This window comes from Malaclemys terrapin, chromosome 1, assembly GCF_027887155.1.
Source record: "Malaclemys terrapin pileata isolate rMalTer1 chromosome 1, rMalTer1.hap1, whole genome shotgun sequence".
In the NCBI taxonomy this organism is placed as follows: Eukaryota; Metazoa; Chordata; order Testudines; family Emydidae; genus Malaclemys; species Malaclemys terrapin.
Genome location: NC_071505.1, coordinates 119324297 through 119342389, shown reverse-complemented (window position 1 = coordinate 119342389; position 18093 = coordinate 119324297). Strand labels below are relative to the sequence as shown.

Genomic DNA, 18093 nt, shown 5'->3' with positions numbered 1-18093 from the left:
AGGCTCTTTCAATAGTACACCTATGAATATGCACACAAAGTAACATTACATGCACATATTCACAAATAGGCTTTGCTGCGAATGTGTGTATCTTAAGTAACCAGAAAAAAATATTAGATGAATAAATTAATTTGAGATACTTTAAAGGAGTTGCTTAAAAAAAGAAATGGTCTGCTGCAGATGTTCTTATATAACCAAACAGTAATGCAATTCCAAATTCAAATTCGACTTTTTGTTTTGCCACTGGCTTTAGTGTGATCTGGACTTGGCCTTGAAGGAGAGCTGAGGAATGGGGAAAGGGAACAGAAACTAGAAGGATAGAAAAGCAGCCTTGAAAAGAATGACACACACCTGCAGTTGCTCAAAACTCTATTTTTCACTAGTTTTGGCATACCACAGACTTGTACCCAGGACTATCTGGGCCTCAAAATGGGTCTTGGGATTTCACTGGACTATTAGGCCCCAAATCAGTAAAACATTTAAGCCTGTGCTTAACTCACACTGACTTAAGCTTTGCTGAATTGGGGCTTTATACAATAGACCAAATAAGGGCCCTGATCCAAAGATCATTGCAGATAATGAGTTTTCCACTCTCTCTTGATTTCAACAGACTTTGGATCAAGCCATAAATCAGTTTGTTCATACATAAATGACCTGGTACTTGGCTAGTCAAAATGTGCTGTGGTTCATTCTATCAGAAAAGAAACATTTTAACAATTATGGAGATAAGAGGAGGAGGATGAAAACTACATATTTTCACAGCTTCACTGCAAATACAGCATGATTTGTGTCACTACTGTGAATAAACATTTTATTGAAGAAAAATAACATTTTTTTCCTGACTGATGGAAGGAAAAAAAATGCACTTTGCATTTCCTCTCCTCAAGAAATGTTACCCGCAAAGAAGATACAAATAACAGAGCACAAGACTCAATTAACAATGATGAATCCATACTATTATCTAGAAGAGACACTTATTTTAATTTGGGAATATTTAATTTCTCAGCTGTCCAGTATTTTATATTCAGAAATTAAAAAACCCAAAACATTGCCACACAAGAGAACAATTTATTTACTCACTGCAAAAAAACTTGACTCCACAGGATGACTGCCTAAAACGGTTTAAATCATTGAAGAGGTCTACTTTCACTACCACATTGATCTCCCCACGGATACCTGTCCATAAAAAAGAAGTGGAAGGTGAAATTTAGATCAGAAAGAAGAAATAGAAAGAATAAAATCTTCTCAACTATTTAATTTATTTGACATTTTAATTGTTAGTTTTAAAATTAGGTATACTCCATAATGAATCAAAATATCAATATATATTTTCTCCAAAGAACTTGAAGCTAAATATTTCTGTTACAATGTTTTCAAACCCCATATTAGAATTTTCCTCTCAAAAATGGTCTCAAGACCATAATAGAATTACTCTCCACAGTCCATTCTAGTCAAGGTACCCAGTAGTCATTTCAGAATTTTAATACCTACTCACAATGGTGTATTGAAAATTAGTTAATGTTTTTGCAACACTTGAACGTGAAAAGAACTACACAATCAAGAGGTATTATTTTGACAATTCGTTTTTCAAACAAAGATTAATTTTTTAGCCAGAATTTAAACTTTTTAATAAACCTACATTTCTTCAGTGAACAATCATCAGCTTTGATTTCTTTTCTCTTCTTACCTACAGTGCCTATTTCACAATTTTGACCTGTTCCTCATTCTTATTAATTTTTTTCTTGACTAACAAAATCATTTTGCGCAATACCACTTCACATCACAATAGCTTTTCATGTTGAAGATATCACAGTACAAAAAAAGTGAACAAAAACACTAGATGTAAATGACTGAATGGGACCTTCTTGATATTGGGCCTCCTGACCCAATTCTCTCAGAAGTCACTGGGTCTACACTGGTACAGACAGAATGCCCATCACAATAGCATCTTCATATATTTTTCTTCACATATTCACAATGACCACAAATCCAGACATCTATCTGAACTCCATTAAATTTTCACTGTTCTAATCTAACTCAGCCTTTTGCTTATTTTCCAATATAAAGTCAGTGATATACTGTGTATCACTTTTACATGAGTAATCTCCAAAGCCAGTTCTTTTCAAATACCCAATCTTTGGTGGAAAACAATAATTAGCTGTAAATTGACAATCATGTAAAACTTTTTAATGTAGTATTAAAAAAAAAAAGGACATTTTACAAAAAACTCTACAGTCTATGCTTACATTCTGTTCCTGGAGTGGAATCCTGGCTCCACTGAAATCAATGGCAAAATTCCTATTAACTTCCATTTTACCCCAATTCTAAAATATTTTGAACAGATGCATGTAGGACTAGAAAGATACTTTTTGTAGGGAAAGGGGAATTTCATCCTATGCTTTCTGTGGAAAATTTGTCACTTCCTCTCCCTTCATCCCAAATAAAGCTTGTCCAAACATACCAGAAGGAACACACAACAGATAGCCTTCTTAAAAATACACATTTTCAGCAACAGCCTGGTAATTACACAGTTTTTTTGTTGTTGTTTTTGTTTTGTTTTTTAAGCATTAACTACCTTAGTGGTGACCATTTAAATCATTTTCTGTCAATTTTTTCACTTTTCTGAAATTTCATGAAGGACATTCTGCCAGATGCTATCTTCCAATAATAAATTCCTGTGACATAATTTGAGACATCTCAACTGTACTATATAATTGTTATTGCAATAAAAAAAAAGAAAAGTATCCTACAACGTAATTTGTCATTGGTTTTAAATCACATATTTACTTACCAGACTGTAAAGACTACACAGGAGCTGTGTTTCAAATTATGTCAAAAGGAGCAGCACTTCAGACAGCAATGCTAGGGTATTACAAACTTGCTGAAGACATCCTTAAAAAGAAGATATTCCACCTTTCAAAGAAACTACGTCTAAAACAATTTTCTTTTTAAAAAAGTCAATAAGGCTTACCATGTATGGTATCATAAATTGGAAACCATCCAGAGATAACTGTAGCTGCCTCACTATAGAGCAAAGGATCAATATCAATGTACACTTTGCCAATGGCATCATTAGCACTGTAGGTGTCATGATCAAGAACCGTGATCTGCAGGGGCTCATCTTGTAGGTCTTCATCATCTACCTAGAAATACATAAAACTTCAGTATTTAATCAATACAAGGAAACTTTGCAGGAAAACAACTGAGGAAAACAAAAGAATGAGAGTGTAGTTATATACAATAATATGTTTATACATAAAATTTTTAACTATTGTGTCTTCTATACAAACAATACACTCATGGATTCTTCTCTCCCCAAAGTGACCACATTATTAAAGGACATCAGAGCCACAGGCAGGCAAGGCATGAATCACGCACACTTTTAAAACGATCATTTAATCGTTTTTATTCATAGTCTCAACACACACTCCCTTTACCCCAAAAAATTATTTTTGACAGGAAGCATCAAAAACGTAAATAAGAACTCTCACACCTTCAACTACAACAGCTGTACTACACACCATGATAAAGATAAAAATGTGTACTGATGTTCTGATTTTACATAGCATTTTTGCGTTTTTGAACTGGTTAGTGGTTGGTAAGTAAGTAAAGGATGGCTTTCTATGCATCCTACAGAAAAACTCAGTAAGCTGGACATAAAACTCTACTAATGTCTAAAGTAGTTATTGTTATTCCACTCTTTGAAATGCGGAATTCTGCTATCATTTTTTCAATGCTGTTCTTTTGCATTTCTCCCCCAAACACACTTTCCCATGCAAAAAAGACAGAATGTAGACACTTCTGTTATACAGAATAAATTTTCACTCCACAAAGCTTAGACAATTCTTCTTCCTCACACCCCCAAAGTAGCAAATCCCCAAAATCAAAGTACAGTAACTCCTCACTTAACACTGTAGTTATGTTCCTGAAAAATGCGACTTTAAGCGAAAAGATGTTAAGCGAATCCAATTTCCCCATAAGAATTAATGTAAATGAGGGGTTTTTTTTCACCAGAAAAAAGACTATACACACACACAGCATAAGTTTTAAACAAACAATTTAATACTGTCAAGTATCAGAGAGGTAGCCGTGTTAGTCTGGATCTGTAAAAAGCAACAAAGAGTCCTGCGGCACCTTATGGACTAACAAATGTATTGGAGCATAAGCTTTCATGGGTGAATACCCACTTCGTCAGATGCATCAATTTAATACGGGTACACAGTGATGATGATTGTGAAGCTTGGTTGCGGTGGAAGAGTCAGAGGGTGCAATATTTCCCTTACTGCTAAATGATGAACTAGCAACTGGCTGAGCCCTCAAGGGTAAACGCTCTCACTCCACATGGCAGCAGGAATGGAGGAAGATATGCACATTTCCCCTTTAAGTACACTGCCTTGTTAATTAGATCAGCTTGCTGAGACTGCAGCTGCTGCAAGCTCCCTCTGTCCTGAGCCTTGGTGTGTCCCCCCTGCTCTATGGAAGATGGGGTAAGCGGGGTGCAGGAGCAGGGTGGAGGGGGACACCCTGACATTATCCTCCCCTCTTCCTTCCCTCCCCTTTGCAGGAGAGGTTTCTATATTACCAACTATTTTTACAATACTTTGACTCCCAAACGCACACATTTTATTTTGAGACCAGAATTATTTGACTAAAACGTTCCAAATCAAATACCCATATAAATATACACAGATGACATTTTATAAAAATACTTACCTCAAATTTAAACCATTCTGAGTTCCACTGAGGATTGAGGGATTTGGGGTACACATCTGTCTTAAATGTGGTATTTCCAAATTTTACCTAAAAATACAAGCAAACATTCAATGACAAATAAAAGAATATCATTTATTAGTACTTAGTAATTTATTCCCAAGTATATTGCTAGTTAGCTACTGTCACAGATCCACAGGATCTGTGCTATACCCCAGCTTTTAAACAGTCTCTTGGAGGAACCCCATTAGTGTGTCAGAGCCCCAGGGCATCTCAAAAAGAACAGGAGTACTTGTGGCACCTTAGAAACTAACAAATTTATTTGAGCATAAGCTTTCGTGGGCTACAGCCCACTTCTTCGGATGCATCTCACTCTTTCTTCGCAGTAGGCCATGCAGCCTCACTGCATCCGATACTGAGCCTCAGGGCTACTGCTTCACAGCATGAGCTCTTCCCAGATAGTCCAGTTTAGACAGACTCCTGGTTAACGACTTGTACACTCTTCAAGAACTAATGCACTTCAGGAAGTATTCACAGTGCCACCACACAGCATTTTTAAAACAGAGGAGGCTTTGTTACTCAACTGGAACACAATACTGGAAGTCCTTATGTTAGCACAGAGAAACAAAGGTTAAAAACATAGTGCATCTTCACAAGCTACAGCTATCCATCAGCCAAACTGTAGAGCAGGAGTGGCCCTCTTTTACTATTAAAGTGCGGTTCACGGAGCTTGGGGGAACTCGGGATCTCTGCCTTGCAGTGGGGTGGTGGGGTAGCAGCTTCTGCACAGTGGGGAGGGCGGGGTCTTGGGAGTTCTGCACCGCGGGGTGCACCTGCTGGTGCTCCAGCAGGAGTGGGGCTGAAGCTCCAAGCCCCAAAAGGTGTGCCCTAGCTCTAGAACTTCTGAAGATTATCATATGTTGCTCAGAGGGTCAGTAAATTTGGCCACCCCTGCTGTAGAGAATTCCATCTTCGACTCTTTTTCTCTCTGACTCAGTAGTTAGTCCCAGGTGACACCAGCCAGTTTCTTCCAGAAGCCAGCCCTTTACCCCCTGCCAAATTCTTTGCTCCTGAGTTGGGGTCTCTACTCAGCAGAGGGAACCTCCAACCTCTGGGTCGTTTGTTGGTAGCTGGGAAGGTACTGGTCACTGGGGCTTCCATTGTCTCTTCTGGATTCTGCATTGATAAGGATTACTTTTATCAGGTCTCAGCCAATTCCTTAAATCAGTGGTTCTCAACCAGGGTACGTGTGCCCCTGGGGGCATGCAGGAGTCTTCTAGGGGGGTATATTAACTCATCTAGATATTTGCCTAATTTTACAACAGGCTACATAAAAAGCACTAGCGAAGTCAGCACAAATTAAAATGCCATACGACTTATTTATACTGCTCTATATACTATACACTGAACTGTAAGTACAATATTTACATTCCAGTTGATTTTATAATTATATGGTAAAAATGAGAATAAGCAATTTTTCATTAATAGTGTGCTGTATTTTTATGTCTGATTTTGTAAGCAAGTAGTTTTTAAGTGAGGTGAAACTTGGGGGTATGCAAGACTAATCAGACTCCTAAGAATGGTACAAATCTTGAAAGGTTGAGAACCACTGCCTTAAATGACTCCTTCACTGCTACCCACAGAGCAAGGCAACACCTATACCTCATTTCCTGTGCTGCCCCAGAGCAGAATTAACCCTTCTCCCCACCCCTCACCACAGGATAGGAATGCAAAGTAAAGAGGGAAACTGAGGTACACATAGGTGTCAAAAAATATTATGAAACATCCCCACTTCATCACATCTATATTAAACCTAAGCAAACTGTACTTCAGAATCTTTTTCTAGCTTCATGATTCAATTAACATGGATCAGTAAGTGACTTGTTTACTTATCCCAATGGTCACACTTCTAATAAATTTCTCTCCGTCTCTACTATAACAGCTGATGTTTCTTTTCTCCTCTCCCACTCTATGTGTTCTCTTCATGATCACTTTATAATTCAATTTAAGCTACCACTCAAACCAGATAGCTGGTCCCTTAAATGAAATCAGACCCAGCATGCATGTTCCAGTCCAGGTGCAATCTATTTTGGTGTAATGAGGAGGGCAGGGCTGTCCGAGGGAGTGATAAATAAGAGACAGAGCCAAGGTAACGGAGTTCAGAATCCAGAGAATAAAGAACTCAGAAGAACAGAGCTTCAAGAAGGGAATGCCCCAGACAGAGGAAGCAGTAAGAGTTCCCTAGTGAGCAGTGGAGCCAGATAAGGTTAGTGAAAGCAGAAGGCAATCAGAGGATCACCTACAAACTCCCCCAAACCACACAGCCAAGGCTAAAGAGGGCTGAAGGCTATGAGGAACAGAGGGAGATGCCTACTGACTCTCTGAGCTAAAGAACTGAAGCCAGAGGGGCAGAGAGGATGAAGGCTGGGGAATGATGGGAGGGGTGAGTCCACTGAGGTCTCCCAGCAAGAGCTGGAACCATATATGGAAGGAAACAGGCCTGAGAGCTGAAAAGAACCCCAGCTGGAGCAGCTAGGGCAAGGCATAGTGAGAGATGCTGGAGCCATACCAAAGAACCTGAGCGCAGTGTGAGACACCAGAGTTGTACTTGGTGTGTTGATGGACTGATAGGATTTGAAAGACTGAAAGTACAATTTAGACTGTGCTGGGGAATTCTTGACTATAGTTGTAGGACTTCTGTAATAAATTAACCCCTGCAAAGGCTATTTAGATTCTGAAAACTGGTGTGAAGTTTCTCCAGAAGAAAGGGGAAACCGAGGCAGACCCATTCGTTGCACCACGGTCTGACGCAGAAGGGAGTTCCAAAGGGCCACCCAATGACATAAGGTGGAGAATGCAGACCAGGTTGGATAAAAATCAATGCTTCTTTTTTTTAAAAAAAAAATTAAATTGATTTTTTATTTAAATCGGATTTTTTTGATAAAATGCTTTTTTTTTATCTAAAGATAGTTTTAATTAAGATACATTATAGCTCAAAGATATCTCATCATGGAATAAGGATTATAAATTCTAAGTCTATAGTATGAGACAATATATTCATGTAATGTTTAAGAAAAGTTTTGTAAATGAGTTCCAATAGTTCATGGATTAGGGACCCAATCTCATAGGGTTCCAGGGGCTTCTGTATAGATTATTTAGGTTAATCTTTCTATCTACCCAATGGGACTCAGTCTAGAACAGGGGTGGGCAAACTTTTTGTCCTAAGGGCCGCATCGGGTTTTGTAAATTGTATGGAGGGCCCGTGGCCCGGCCCCCACCTCCTATCTGATCCCCCATGGGACTCCTGCCCATCCAACCCCCTCTGTTTCCTGACGGCCCCCCCAGGGCCCTTGCCCCATCCACACACCCCAGCGCCCTGTCCCCTGCCGGGCCCCGGACCCCTGCCGCCCCATCCAAACCCTCCTCTCATTCCTGACTGCCCCCCCGGGACCCCTGCCCCATTCAATCACCCCTTCTCCCTGTCCTCTGACTGCCCCCTCCGCCCCTGCCCGACTGCCCCCTCCGCCCCATCCAACCCCCCCTCCTTCCTGACTGCCCCCCCCGGGACCCCTGCCCCCATTCAACCGCCTGACCTCCCCCAACTGCCCCGACCCCATCCAAACCCCTACCCTGACCACCACCCCGAACTCCCCTGCCCTCTATCCAAACCCTCCCCCCCCCGGCTCCGTGCCCCCTTATCGTGCTGCCTGGAGCACCGGTGGCTATCGGCGCTACAGCTGCACCGCCCAGATGGAGCCGGGCCACGCCGCCATCACCACGCAGCACAGAGCACCGGGTCAGGCCAGGTTGTACAGCTGTGCTGCCCCAGGAGCTCACAGCCCCACTGCCCAGGGCATTGCGCAGGGAGCAGAGCGAGCAAGCTGAGGCTGCAGGGGAGGGTGAACAGCAGGGGAGGGGCTGAGGGTGAGCCTCCCAGGCCAGGAGCAGGCCCTCCTCTGGTCTAAAAGATACCATCAGAGATGCTTAATTTTGCAGTTCTCAAACTGTGGATTTGTGTCTCCAGAGATAACATGCTTGTTAACAGCAAAAATGTTTTTAAATAAATAAATAATACATAGAGGTGAGAAATAACAGACCTCAACGCTATTGTCCCTCTGCAAATTTGTGTACACAGAGTCAATCCCTTACCTCTCTCTAAAAGTGCAAAGTTTCGAAAAGTTCAATGAATAGGAGATTGTTGGGGGTGGCATAGATCTGGAAAAGGAGAAGAAGTCTGGAGATAAATGTGAGAAGGGAGGGACAGGCAGTAGAAACAAAAGTGAAACTGTTTGAGCAGCATATTCCAGGAGTCTTGAGGTCTTTCTGAGTGTAGCCTTCATTGATTTGAGATCTACCATACCATTCTCTCACTAGAAGGGAAAACCTATAATGGCAACAGGCCGTAAAGAGACCCAGTTTGGGAATATTTTAATGAAGTTCCTCTACCTATGGGTAAGAGAGGCATGCATGCAAAATGCAAACAGTGCAACAAAGAAATGCAAGACCTCATTGCCCCAATGAAACAACATCGTGAGAAGTGTTCCTTCTCAGGAGGAAGCTACGTTGAAGATGATGAAAGGAACATGTCTGAATATGCAGGATCTTCAGGTTGGTAAACTTTTTCATTTCATATTCTTTCTTAAGGACTGCCTGTCTTCCTTCTGAACTATTCTTGAATTCTCATGTTTGAGCAAATATATAATGTATGGTATTATCATTTTAGATGCAGCTGTGATAAAAAATAAATAGCTGAAATAGGCAGATCTTCCTTTTACAATTTCACCTTTAAAGTAGTACTGAGTGTCAGTGAATGCAAGGAGTAATACTAAACAAGCAGTATGGTAATCATAATTAAATAAATGCATTGACTTATTTTGTTTAGGAGAATCCATCCTCAACAAACAGGATTCTGAAGACTATCCACCTTCAAATCACCATCATCTTCTATATTTTCAGAGTTATCTGCCAATGATAGTGTTTCAGTCACACCATGTATGTCACATAGCCACAGTATATCAACTGTAGCAAAAAGAAAAAAAAAAAAAAAACTCCATCATCCAGAAACAACCATAGATAAGTTTGTGATAAGAACCAGCAGATTACAAAAAGAGGTAATTGATGAAAAAATTGCCCAGTTTGTTTATGCAACAAACTCTCCTTTCCGTATGATTGAGAACCCACACTTCATTAATGTGGTTCAGTCATTAAGACCAGGATACAGTCTACCCAACAGAGCAGATGTCACAGGCAAATTGCTGGATAAAGTGTATGAAAGAGAAATTGAGCAGTGTGCAAAAGGTCTAGAGCAGGGGTAGGCAACCTATGGTGCGCGTGCCAAAGACGGCATGCAAGCTGATTTTCAATGGCACTCACACTGCCCAGGTCCTGGCCACCGGTCCGGAGGCTCTGCATTTTAATTTAATTTTAAATGAAGCTTCTTAAATATTTTGGAACCTTATTTACTTTACATACAACAGTAGTTTAGTTATATATTATAGGCTTATATAAAGAGACCTTCTAAAAAGGTTAAAATGTATTACTGGCACGTAAAACCTTAAATTAGAGTGAATAAATGAAGACTCTGCTTCTGAAAGGTTGCCGACCCCCGGTCTAGAGTGTGAAATTGAGTCTTGTCCACAATGATCCTGTTATATGTGCTTGTGTGACAACAGAAGAAGGGAATGTCTTCCTTACAGAAACAACTGACACATCATCAGGAAATGCACACACAGCAGAATACTGACAAGAAGTAGCAGTAAAAGCTATAACAAACTGTGAAAAAAAAATTCAAATGTCTAGTACACTCCTTGGTCACAGACAATGCTGCAAATGTATCCAGATGGCACTGTCACAGCCAAAGTTCTCAACATTGGGCTTAAAAGAAATATTGAACACATGCTAAGTACCCTGAAGCCTATTTCTGTAGACTTGAACAAAATGCAGGGAAATAGCTTTTATTGCTGTCGCTGTAGAAAATTGGAAGGAACTGAGCGAGATCTTAAAAAGAGAAATATGCAATGACAAAGTTAAATTACAAGCATTAAAAAAACGAATGGGACAAGCACTATCTCCAGCTCATTTTCTTGCAAATATTCTCAATACTCGGTAGCAGGCTCAAACCTTAACTGCTGAAGAAGAGGAGTGGGCTATGACATGGACATCCAGCAATTATCCCTCCCTAATGCCAACTATAATAAACTTCAGAGCTAAGGGAGAACCATTCAAGCAATATGTTTACTGATGATGTTTTAAAGAAAGTCACACCAGTGAGCTGGTGGAAGTCACTTAAGCATTTGGATTCAGAGACTGTTGAAGTGATAATCTCACTTTTTACAGCAGTAGCTTTTTCTGCCAGCATAGAAAGAATATTTTCTTCCTTTGGATTATTTCATTCCAAATTGAGAAATCGTTTGGGACCTGAAAAAGCAGGAAAGCTTGTTTTTTCTTTTCCAGATTATGAACAAACAGGAAAATGAAGGTGAAGACGACTGAGTTAGCTGCAGAAGCCAATATTTTAAGCTTCTCATGTTGACCTGGCTGACATAGTCTATTTAATTTTTATTTAAAAAAAAAAATCATTTAACTATTTTAGTTAAAAACAAAACAAAAACAAACCTGATTTTAAAAAATTTGAATGTTTTACTAAATTCAAAAATTCATCTGCTTGTTTTGTTAAAATATTATATGTTTGCTGTTGAAGAAAAAAATCCAGAATACATAACGTTGTTGTTTTTGTTAAATAAAATGATTTATATGTCTGTCTGGTGATGTTCTCCTCCTAATACAGCATGGCAAGAAAATCCTCCAAATATTAATGATTAACCTGTTGAATTAGAGATTCAACCTCCCCATTACTTCATAAATACCTGCTTCAATTACCTTTGGTAAATGAAATAACCAAACAATCATTCATTTTCTGATACAGCTGTAAAACTAATCTGAAAAGTTTTCAAAATAAATCACTTTAAAATGTATAGTGTGTACCTTCTAAAAATAAAACCTACATCTATCTCTGAGTTGTGAAGAATATATATTAAGGTTATAACAACCAACAAGAATGCACTTTTATGTAGAAATCCATGATTAAGTCAAGTCTTCCTGACTAGTGAAGTAAATCAAATACACCCTTATGCGGACTGTAAATATATTGTCTCCACAAATCTATGCTCCAAAATAACTAAAAAAGTGATTACTCTGGAACTGTACTCCTGATACAATCGCATTCCAACACAAAAGTCACAGCAGTAAGAGACATAACTCTCTTTCTCTCCTTCCTCCTCTTGCCTTTCAAGGCTATTGCTAAATCTTCATTTCTTCTTCTATAAGTTCTCCAAATTCTATTTCTACTGCCAAAACCATCATTCATGTCTTGGTAATCTTCTGCCTGAACTACTACAACCTCCTATTCCTTAGTTCAGAGGTTCTCAAACTGTGGTCAGTGGACCACCAGTGATCCGCGAGCTCCATTCAGGTGGTCCGTGGATAGTTCCCTCTAAGGTGCACACTGGGCGGCCATACACAAGAGAATGAAGGGCCATCCACTTAATTAGTGGAGCCGCGCAGGCATGGCTCCACAAATTAGGTGCCTGGACCCTGGAGAAGATGCACATGTAAGGTGAGGTGGCCTTGGGGGGGGATACGGGGTAGATGGGAGGGGGCAGTGGAGTGAGACAAGGGGGTGGGGGGCATATGGGACATGCAGGGCTGCAGCGGCCAGAGAAAGAGGCGACTTTCCCCAACTCCAGGGCTGCGGCTGCCAAGGAGAGACGGTCCTCCTTCCCAGCCTCAGCTCTGTAGCTGCTGTGGCAGGGGAAAGATCCCCCCCCTCCTTCCAAGCCCCAGCTCGGGGGCTGCTGCAGTGGGGGAGAGGGGCACATCCATCGCATTAGAAAGGTAAGACTGCTGATATTAAAATATGAGTTGTGTGTTTTTATTTGTAGAACAAAAAAACAATGGTTATTAAGGTTTTTTTTTTTATATAGCGCTTTTATCCAAAGCGCTTTACAACAGTTAGCTAACAGTACAATCAACATTTGGAAAGATCATTAAGTAGTCCGCTGAGACCCTCAGCAATTTTCAAGTGGTCCGTGGAAAAAAAAATGAGAACCACTGCCTTAGTTTACATGACTCTCATTTGACACCTCCCTGTCTATCCAATAGGTGAGTGGTTCTCAAAGCCAGTCCGTCACTTGTTCAGGGAAAGCCTCTGGCGGGCCAGGCCGGTTTGTTTACCTGCTGCGTGCGCAGGTTCAGCCGATCACGGCTCCCACTGGCCGCTCTTGGCTGCTCCAGGCTAATGGGGCCTGAGGGAAGCGGAGCGGGACGAGGGAGGGGCCGAGCCTGCGGATGCAGCAGGTAAACAAACCGGCCCAGCCCACCAGGGGCTTTCCCTGAACAAGCGGCGGACCAGCTTTGAGAACCATGGCAATAGGCCACTGCTAAACTCATCATCCTCTTCCACTACTCTGTCGTCACAAATCAATCCTTCAAAGGTTTTACAATGCTGTCTACATCTAATTCAAACTGCTCATCTTCACCGTGAAAGCTCTAAACAGCTCTTCCTACAGCTCTGTGTGAAACGTTTGTATGAAAACCAAAAAAAGCGTAGCATATTGCTACTACATTTTCTATCTGGCAACTCAAAACAAATTTTGTTTGCTAGTACAGTAGTTGTAAATAAATGCAGTATCACAACATTGGATCTTGTTCCCACAATCAGCTCTGTAGAGACAAACCCATATCAATGGGGCTTCATGGGGGGGGAGGGAGGAGGAGTGCAGGGTCTGCCAATTCAAAGCTCACAGGAAGATCAGACTTAACTAAGACTCAGTGAGTGGCATAGGCTTTGTCTGAAAACAGAAAATACTTCTAAAACAGGTTTTAAAATAACTAAAGCTATGGTTCTAAGAAAATGTAAGACTAAGCAGTCTAAGTAGTGAAACCTTACATCAATTTTCTATCAATGAAAACGGATGTACCACATAGATGCATACAAGTAGTTAATCGCACAGCTTTGTAGTAACACAAATGTACAAGTTCATCTGCTGAAGAAAATATGCCAAACAGCCACAGATAAAAGTCTTTACAAGCAAGGCTTGGAAAGTCTAAGTAATTTTTAAAGTGAGCACAAGGAATAGCAATAGCTCCAAGTTTTTTGCTTTATTAATTCAAATCCCCAGAGAAATTAAAAGCAAAAGACTAGCATCAACTGTACACTGACATCACAGAACCAAGCACTAAAGCATAAAATTATTAAAAAGAAAACTAAAGGCTTTCAGCAACATTATTAAGTTAGCTAAATTCAACATATGTAGTATTTTTTTATTCCTACCTTCCTTGTTGAAAATGAAGTTTAATGAAATTATTGTTACTAGGGAATATCATAAAACATATTAGCCTCTCCACTAAGTGAAAGGAACACTAATGTAAATTTGTCCCAATATTTGGCAAAAACAGGCTTGTATAAAACCAACAATAATGTTTCACAAACTGTTTTTTAAACTCCAATAGAAATAGTTGTTTATAAAATAATCATACTTATGCAATGTTTGAAACCCAAACACTGCGGCACTAGGAACTAAAAAGTGAAACTGACAAACTATAAAAGTAAAAAGAATTTCATGGATTTAAACAATGTAACTAAACAAGTACATAAAGACCATTGTGATGAAGTAAACAAGATTTAAATTTTTTTCTTCCAGTATTAATTTAAGGTCCTGATTCAACAGGATACTAAAGCAACTGCCTAACTTTAAGCACTTTTTAAGCACCATATTGAATCAGGACTTACAGCCCAAAGGTTGTAAAGAGATCCATGAAGGCAAATACCATCAGATTAGGCCTAAATAAAGACTGGGAGTGGTTGGGTCATTACAAAACCTAAACTTAATTTCCCCAATACTAATTTCTCCCTACTGTTACTCAGACCTTCTTGTCAACTGTCTGTAATGGACCACTCTCTTACCACTTCAAAAGTTATTTCTCCTCCCTTGGTATCCTGCTGTTAATTGATTTATCTCGTTAGACTGATTTAACACTTGGTAAAGCAACCCACACCCTTTCACGTATTTATACCTGCTCCTGTATCTTTTACTTCATACATCTGATGAAGTGGGTTCTAGCCCACAAAAGCTTATGCCCAAATAAATTTGTTAGTCTTTAAGGTGCCACAAGGACTCCTCGTTTTTTTTTCTAAGTCAATGGAGCTCACTTCTGGAACAAGGGTCTTTCCATCTGGGTCTTATTCTGAGATCAGGGCCTAAATTACCATTCGGTGTTTATGTACTACCCATGATTTTTATGTTGAAAGTGTCTTTTTAGGTTTTGAAATGTCTGGATTTTGAGTCTTAGGCTTTTGGCATTTAATTATTATAAATTATTTAGCACAGAAATGTTTAATTGTACAAGAGAGGAATCATATTATTCATACTAAAAACATTTTTCATTGTTGGAGCATGAAACTAATTTTCCTTGTGTTATATACTTTTTGTGAAAAGTAAATACGTGTCACTTACAAAAGAACAATTAAAAAGTGTACAGTTGAAGTTGTGTTCTCATATTTTTCACTCACTAAAAATGAAATTATTTTATATTTCCAAAGAAGGGTACCAGCCTTAAAATGCAGTTCTACTCTGAGGTGCCTCTGTAGAATTGGCATATTCTTACTCAATTAATCTGCTCTGTATGTATATTTAGAGTGATAATGGGTTAAAACTTGTTTTTACTACTCCTTCCTCTTGCTTGTATGGTAGAACCAAAACAGGTATTGGATACTGAATCGGATTCAGTTCTGGCTTATGTATCAACAGAATTGTTCATTAAGTTCCAATCCAGAATCTTTATGATTGAGCTGCATAAGTAAGGCTGCAAGTCCGTCACGGAGGTCACAGAAGTCATGGATTCCATGAATTCAGCAACCTTCTTGACTACTGCAGCGGCCAATGCGGCTGACCCCAGAACCAGCCGCTCAGGCGGCCCCAAGGCTGGCCGAGCTGGCCACTGCTGGAGCGGCCCTGGGACCAGCCACTTGGCCGAGCACCATTCCCAGGCACAGCCAAGCAGTATTCCCAGGGGCAGCTCCGGAGACCACTGGAACAGCAGTGGTCCGGGGCAGCCTGAGCAGCGGTTGGTGGACGGCCCTGGGTGCAGCCAGAGCAGCAGCCCCAGAGACTGTTGGAGAGCGGTCCCCGGGGGCCTCGGTGCAGCAGGCAGCTGGAGGCAGTCAGCCCTCACCACCAGAGCAGGGCCAGCCATCGGCACCTGGGACCCCCCAGAGCAGCGGCATCCTAGGAGCATCTAAAATTTAGTCAGGCATATTTATAGTACAAGTCATAGACATGAATTTTTGTTTATTGTCCGTGACCTGTCAAGGACTTTTACTAAAAATACCCATGATTAAATCTTAGCCTTACACATGAGCCAGAAAGCATACACAGCTTGCCTTTCAGACTGCATTTAGAGTTAGAATCATAGACTATTAGGGTTGAAAGGGACCTCAGGAGTCATCTACTCCACTCCCCGCTCAAAGCAGGACCAATCCCCAGACACATTTTTACCCCAAATGGCCCCCTCAAGGATTGAGCTCACAACCCTGGGTTTAGCAGGCCAATGCTCAAACCACTGAGCTATCCCCCCCAAGGCTGACGGTTAAAAGAACAAATCCTCTTACTAACCTAGAAACTGCTGAGAAGACAAGGGGCCTAGAACCCTACAAACCCATTTTTAAAGCCACTGTTCAGATCCATACCACAGTAAAGCCAAAAGATTAAGCAGAGATGTCAGTCCATTCCCTCTGGTCCAGGGCCATCCTGAATTTATCAGCCTCATCCTGCAGCCGAACTCGCACATTTTTTAAACAGGTAACAAAAAACTTTCAGGACTCACAAAATCATCACATCTTTCGGTGTGACACGGGGATATCACCTCACAACATCCATGTGGGGTGATACACCGACTGCATGACAACAAAACACTATGGCCCACTGGGGCATCAACAGACTGAGCTGCAGCATCACCAGTTGGTGACACACTAGGGTACCACTTCTGCCACCAGCGATGCACGGGACAGGGGCTGCGACAGCCACGCTTTGCCAGGCGGGTGCCCCATCCTCAGGGAGGAACACCGAGGTGTGACCGTGCTGGGGGAGCAGCACTGGGCAAGGTGAGACCGGCAGCAGGTGCTTGGAGACCTCCAGCTCCGCAGGCCATGCGGGAGCAGCAGGCAGCTTGGCACAGGCGCGTGGCCTTGGGGTGAGAGGCACGAGGCACAACCCTGTCCCGCCCCGCCCCAGAGATCAACAGCAACCCCGTGCCCCTGCCCTTCCCCCACACCTCCACGAAGGCGTCAGTCAGGTCACTGGCTCGGTCCATCACTGGCAAATGGCGTCCGGCCACGATCTTGACCTTCAACTTCCCCGGCATCTTCCTGCCCCCAGCTACAAGGAGAAAACAACAAGAGCAGCGTGTTTGTGTCCCAAGGAACGGTAAGGGAGCGACGTGCGCATGCGCGGAGCTGGGCAACGGTAAGCAAGTCCCTCACTCCCCTCCATTCGGCGCGCCCACGGGCATAGCCCTTGAAGGGGGGGGGGCATGCATGAACCCGCGCGCATGCGCAAACGTTCTATGCAGCCCGATTGGGAGAAAAAGTCGTCTTCCGGGCGCATGCGCCGGCGTTGCTGGGTGATACTAAGAGAGAGCCTGTTAATCGCGCCCAACGGTTATCGAAGGTTATTTCTTCGCACCGTTGTATCATACCAAGGTACCGCTCACCTTCGCCTCCTCCCGGCGTGCTCCACTGAAAGGAATAGCAGGAGGCCCGCTCCTCCTCTAAACCAAAATGGCGGCCGCCCTGCGTACGGACTTAGACCTGGCTAGAAGGCGATGGTGTCGAGTACCGAATCGTCGATAGGCTACGAGCGAGGCTCGGGCTTACACTGTTGGGTAGAAAGGCGATGTGCTTGAATGCCGCATCATCGATTCAACATCACACATCTCTCAGCCTCCAGGACACTAACGCGAGCGGGTGCGGAGGGTGGGATGCGGCAAGGCAAAGTGAAGGGTGGGGAGGGATGTTTCCGTTTCTGCTCCCTGGGGCCCCCACTCGTGTACCCTTCCCAGTGCTCTTTGGCAGAGAGAAATCGCTCCAGCTTGCTGCTGTCCCTAAGCCTCCCGCACGCTAATAGCACAGGTAGCAAAAGAGCCTCGCTGCCCCTACGGCCCATGAAATGCCAGGCCGTGAGCAGTATCTCTGCTCGCCGGTGCCACAGAAGTAAGCCCCAGAAGATCCAGTCAGTTTTTATACATCTGTGACGTTCCCCTGGTGTTATATGGACTGGTGATCTGCTAGGTCACTACAGTCCTCGACATTGGGAGCCAGCCTTACCC

At 42.0% G+C, this 18093-nt stretch overlaps 1 protein-coding gene across 17 annotated transcripts in view; it reads right to left on the bottom strand.

Moving 5' to 3' along the window:
• C2CD5 (C2 calcium dependent domain containing 5) overlaps window positions 1-17578 on the bottom strand; it is a 114047-nt gene extending 96469 nt beyond the window's left edge. For 7 of the 17 annotated variants that reach the window (XM_054036637.1, XM_054036656.1, XM_054036688.1 and 4 more), the window contains exons 1-4: window positions 17041-17248; window positions 4714-4800; window positions 2972-3143; window positions 1081-1176 (exon numbers count right to left, since the gene is read on the bottom strand). In XM_054036637.1, the coding sequence (XP_053892612.1) occupies window positions 1081-1176; window positions 2972-3143; window positions 4714-4800; window positions 17041-17130 (445 nt within the window). In that variant the 5' untranslated portion in view covers window positions 17131-17248. Of the gene's footprint in view, window positions 1-1080; window positions 1177-2971; window positions 3144-4713; window positions 4801-17040; window positions 17252-17478 lie in introns of those variants that run through there. The other 10 variants (XM_054036676.1, XM_054036704.1, XM_054036721.1 and 7 more) reach the window with 6 other exon arrangements.
• Window positions 17579-18093: the final 515 nt, after the last annotated feature.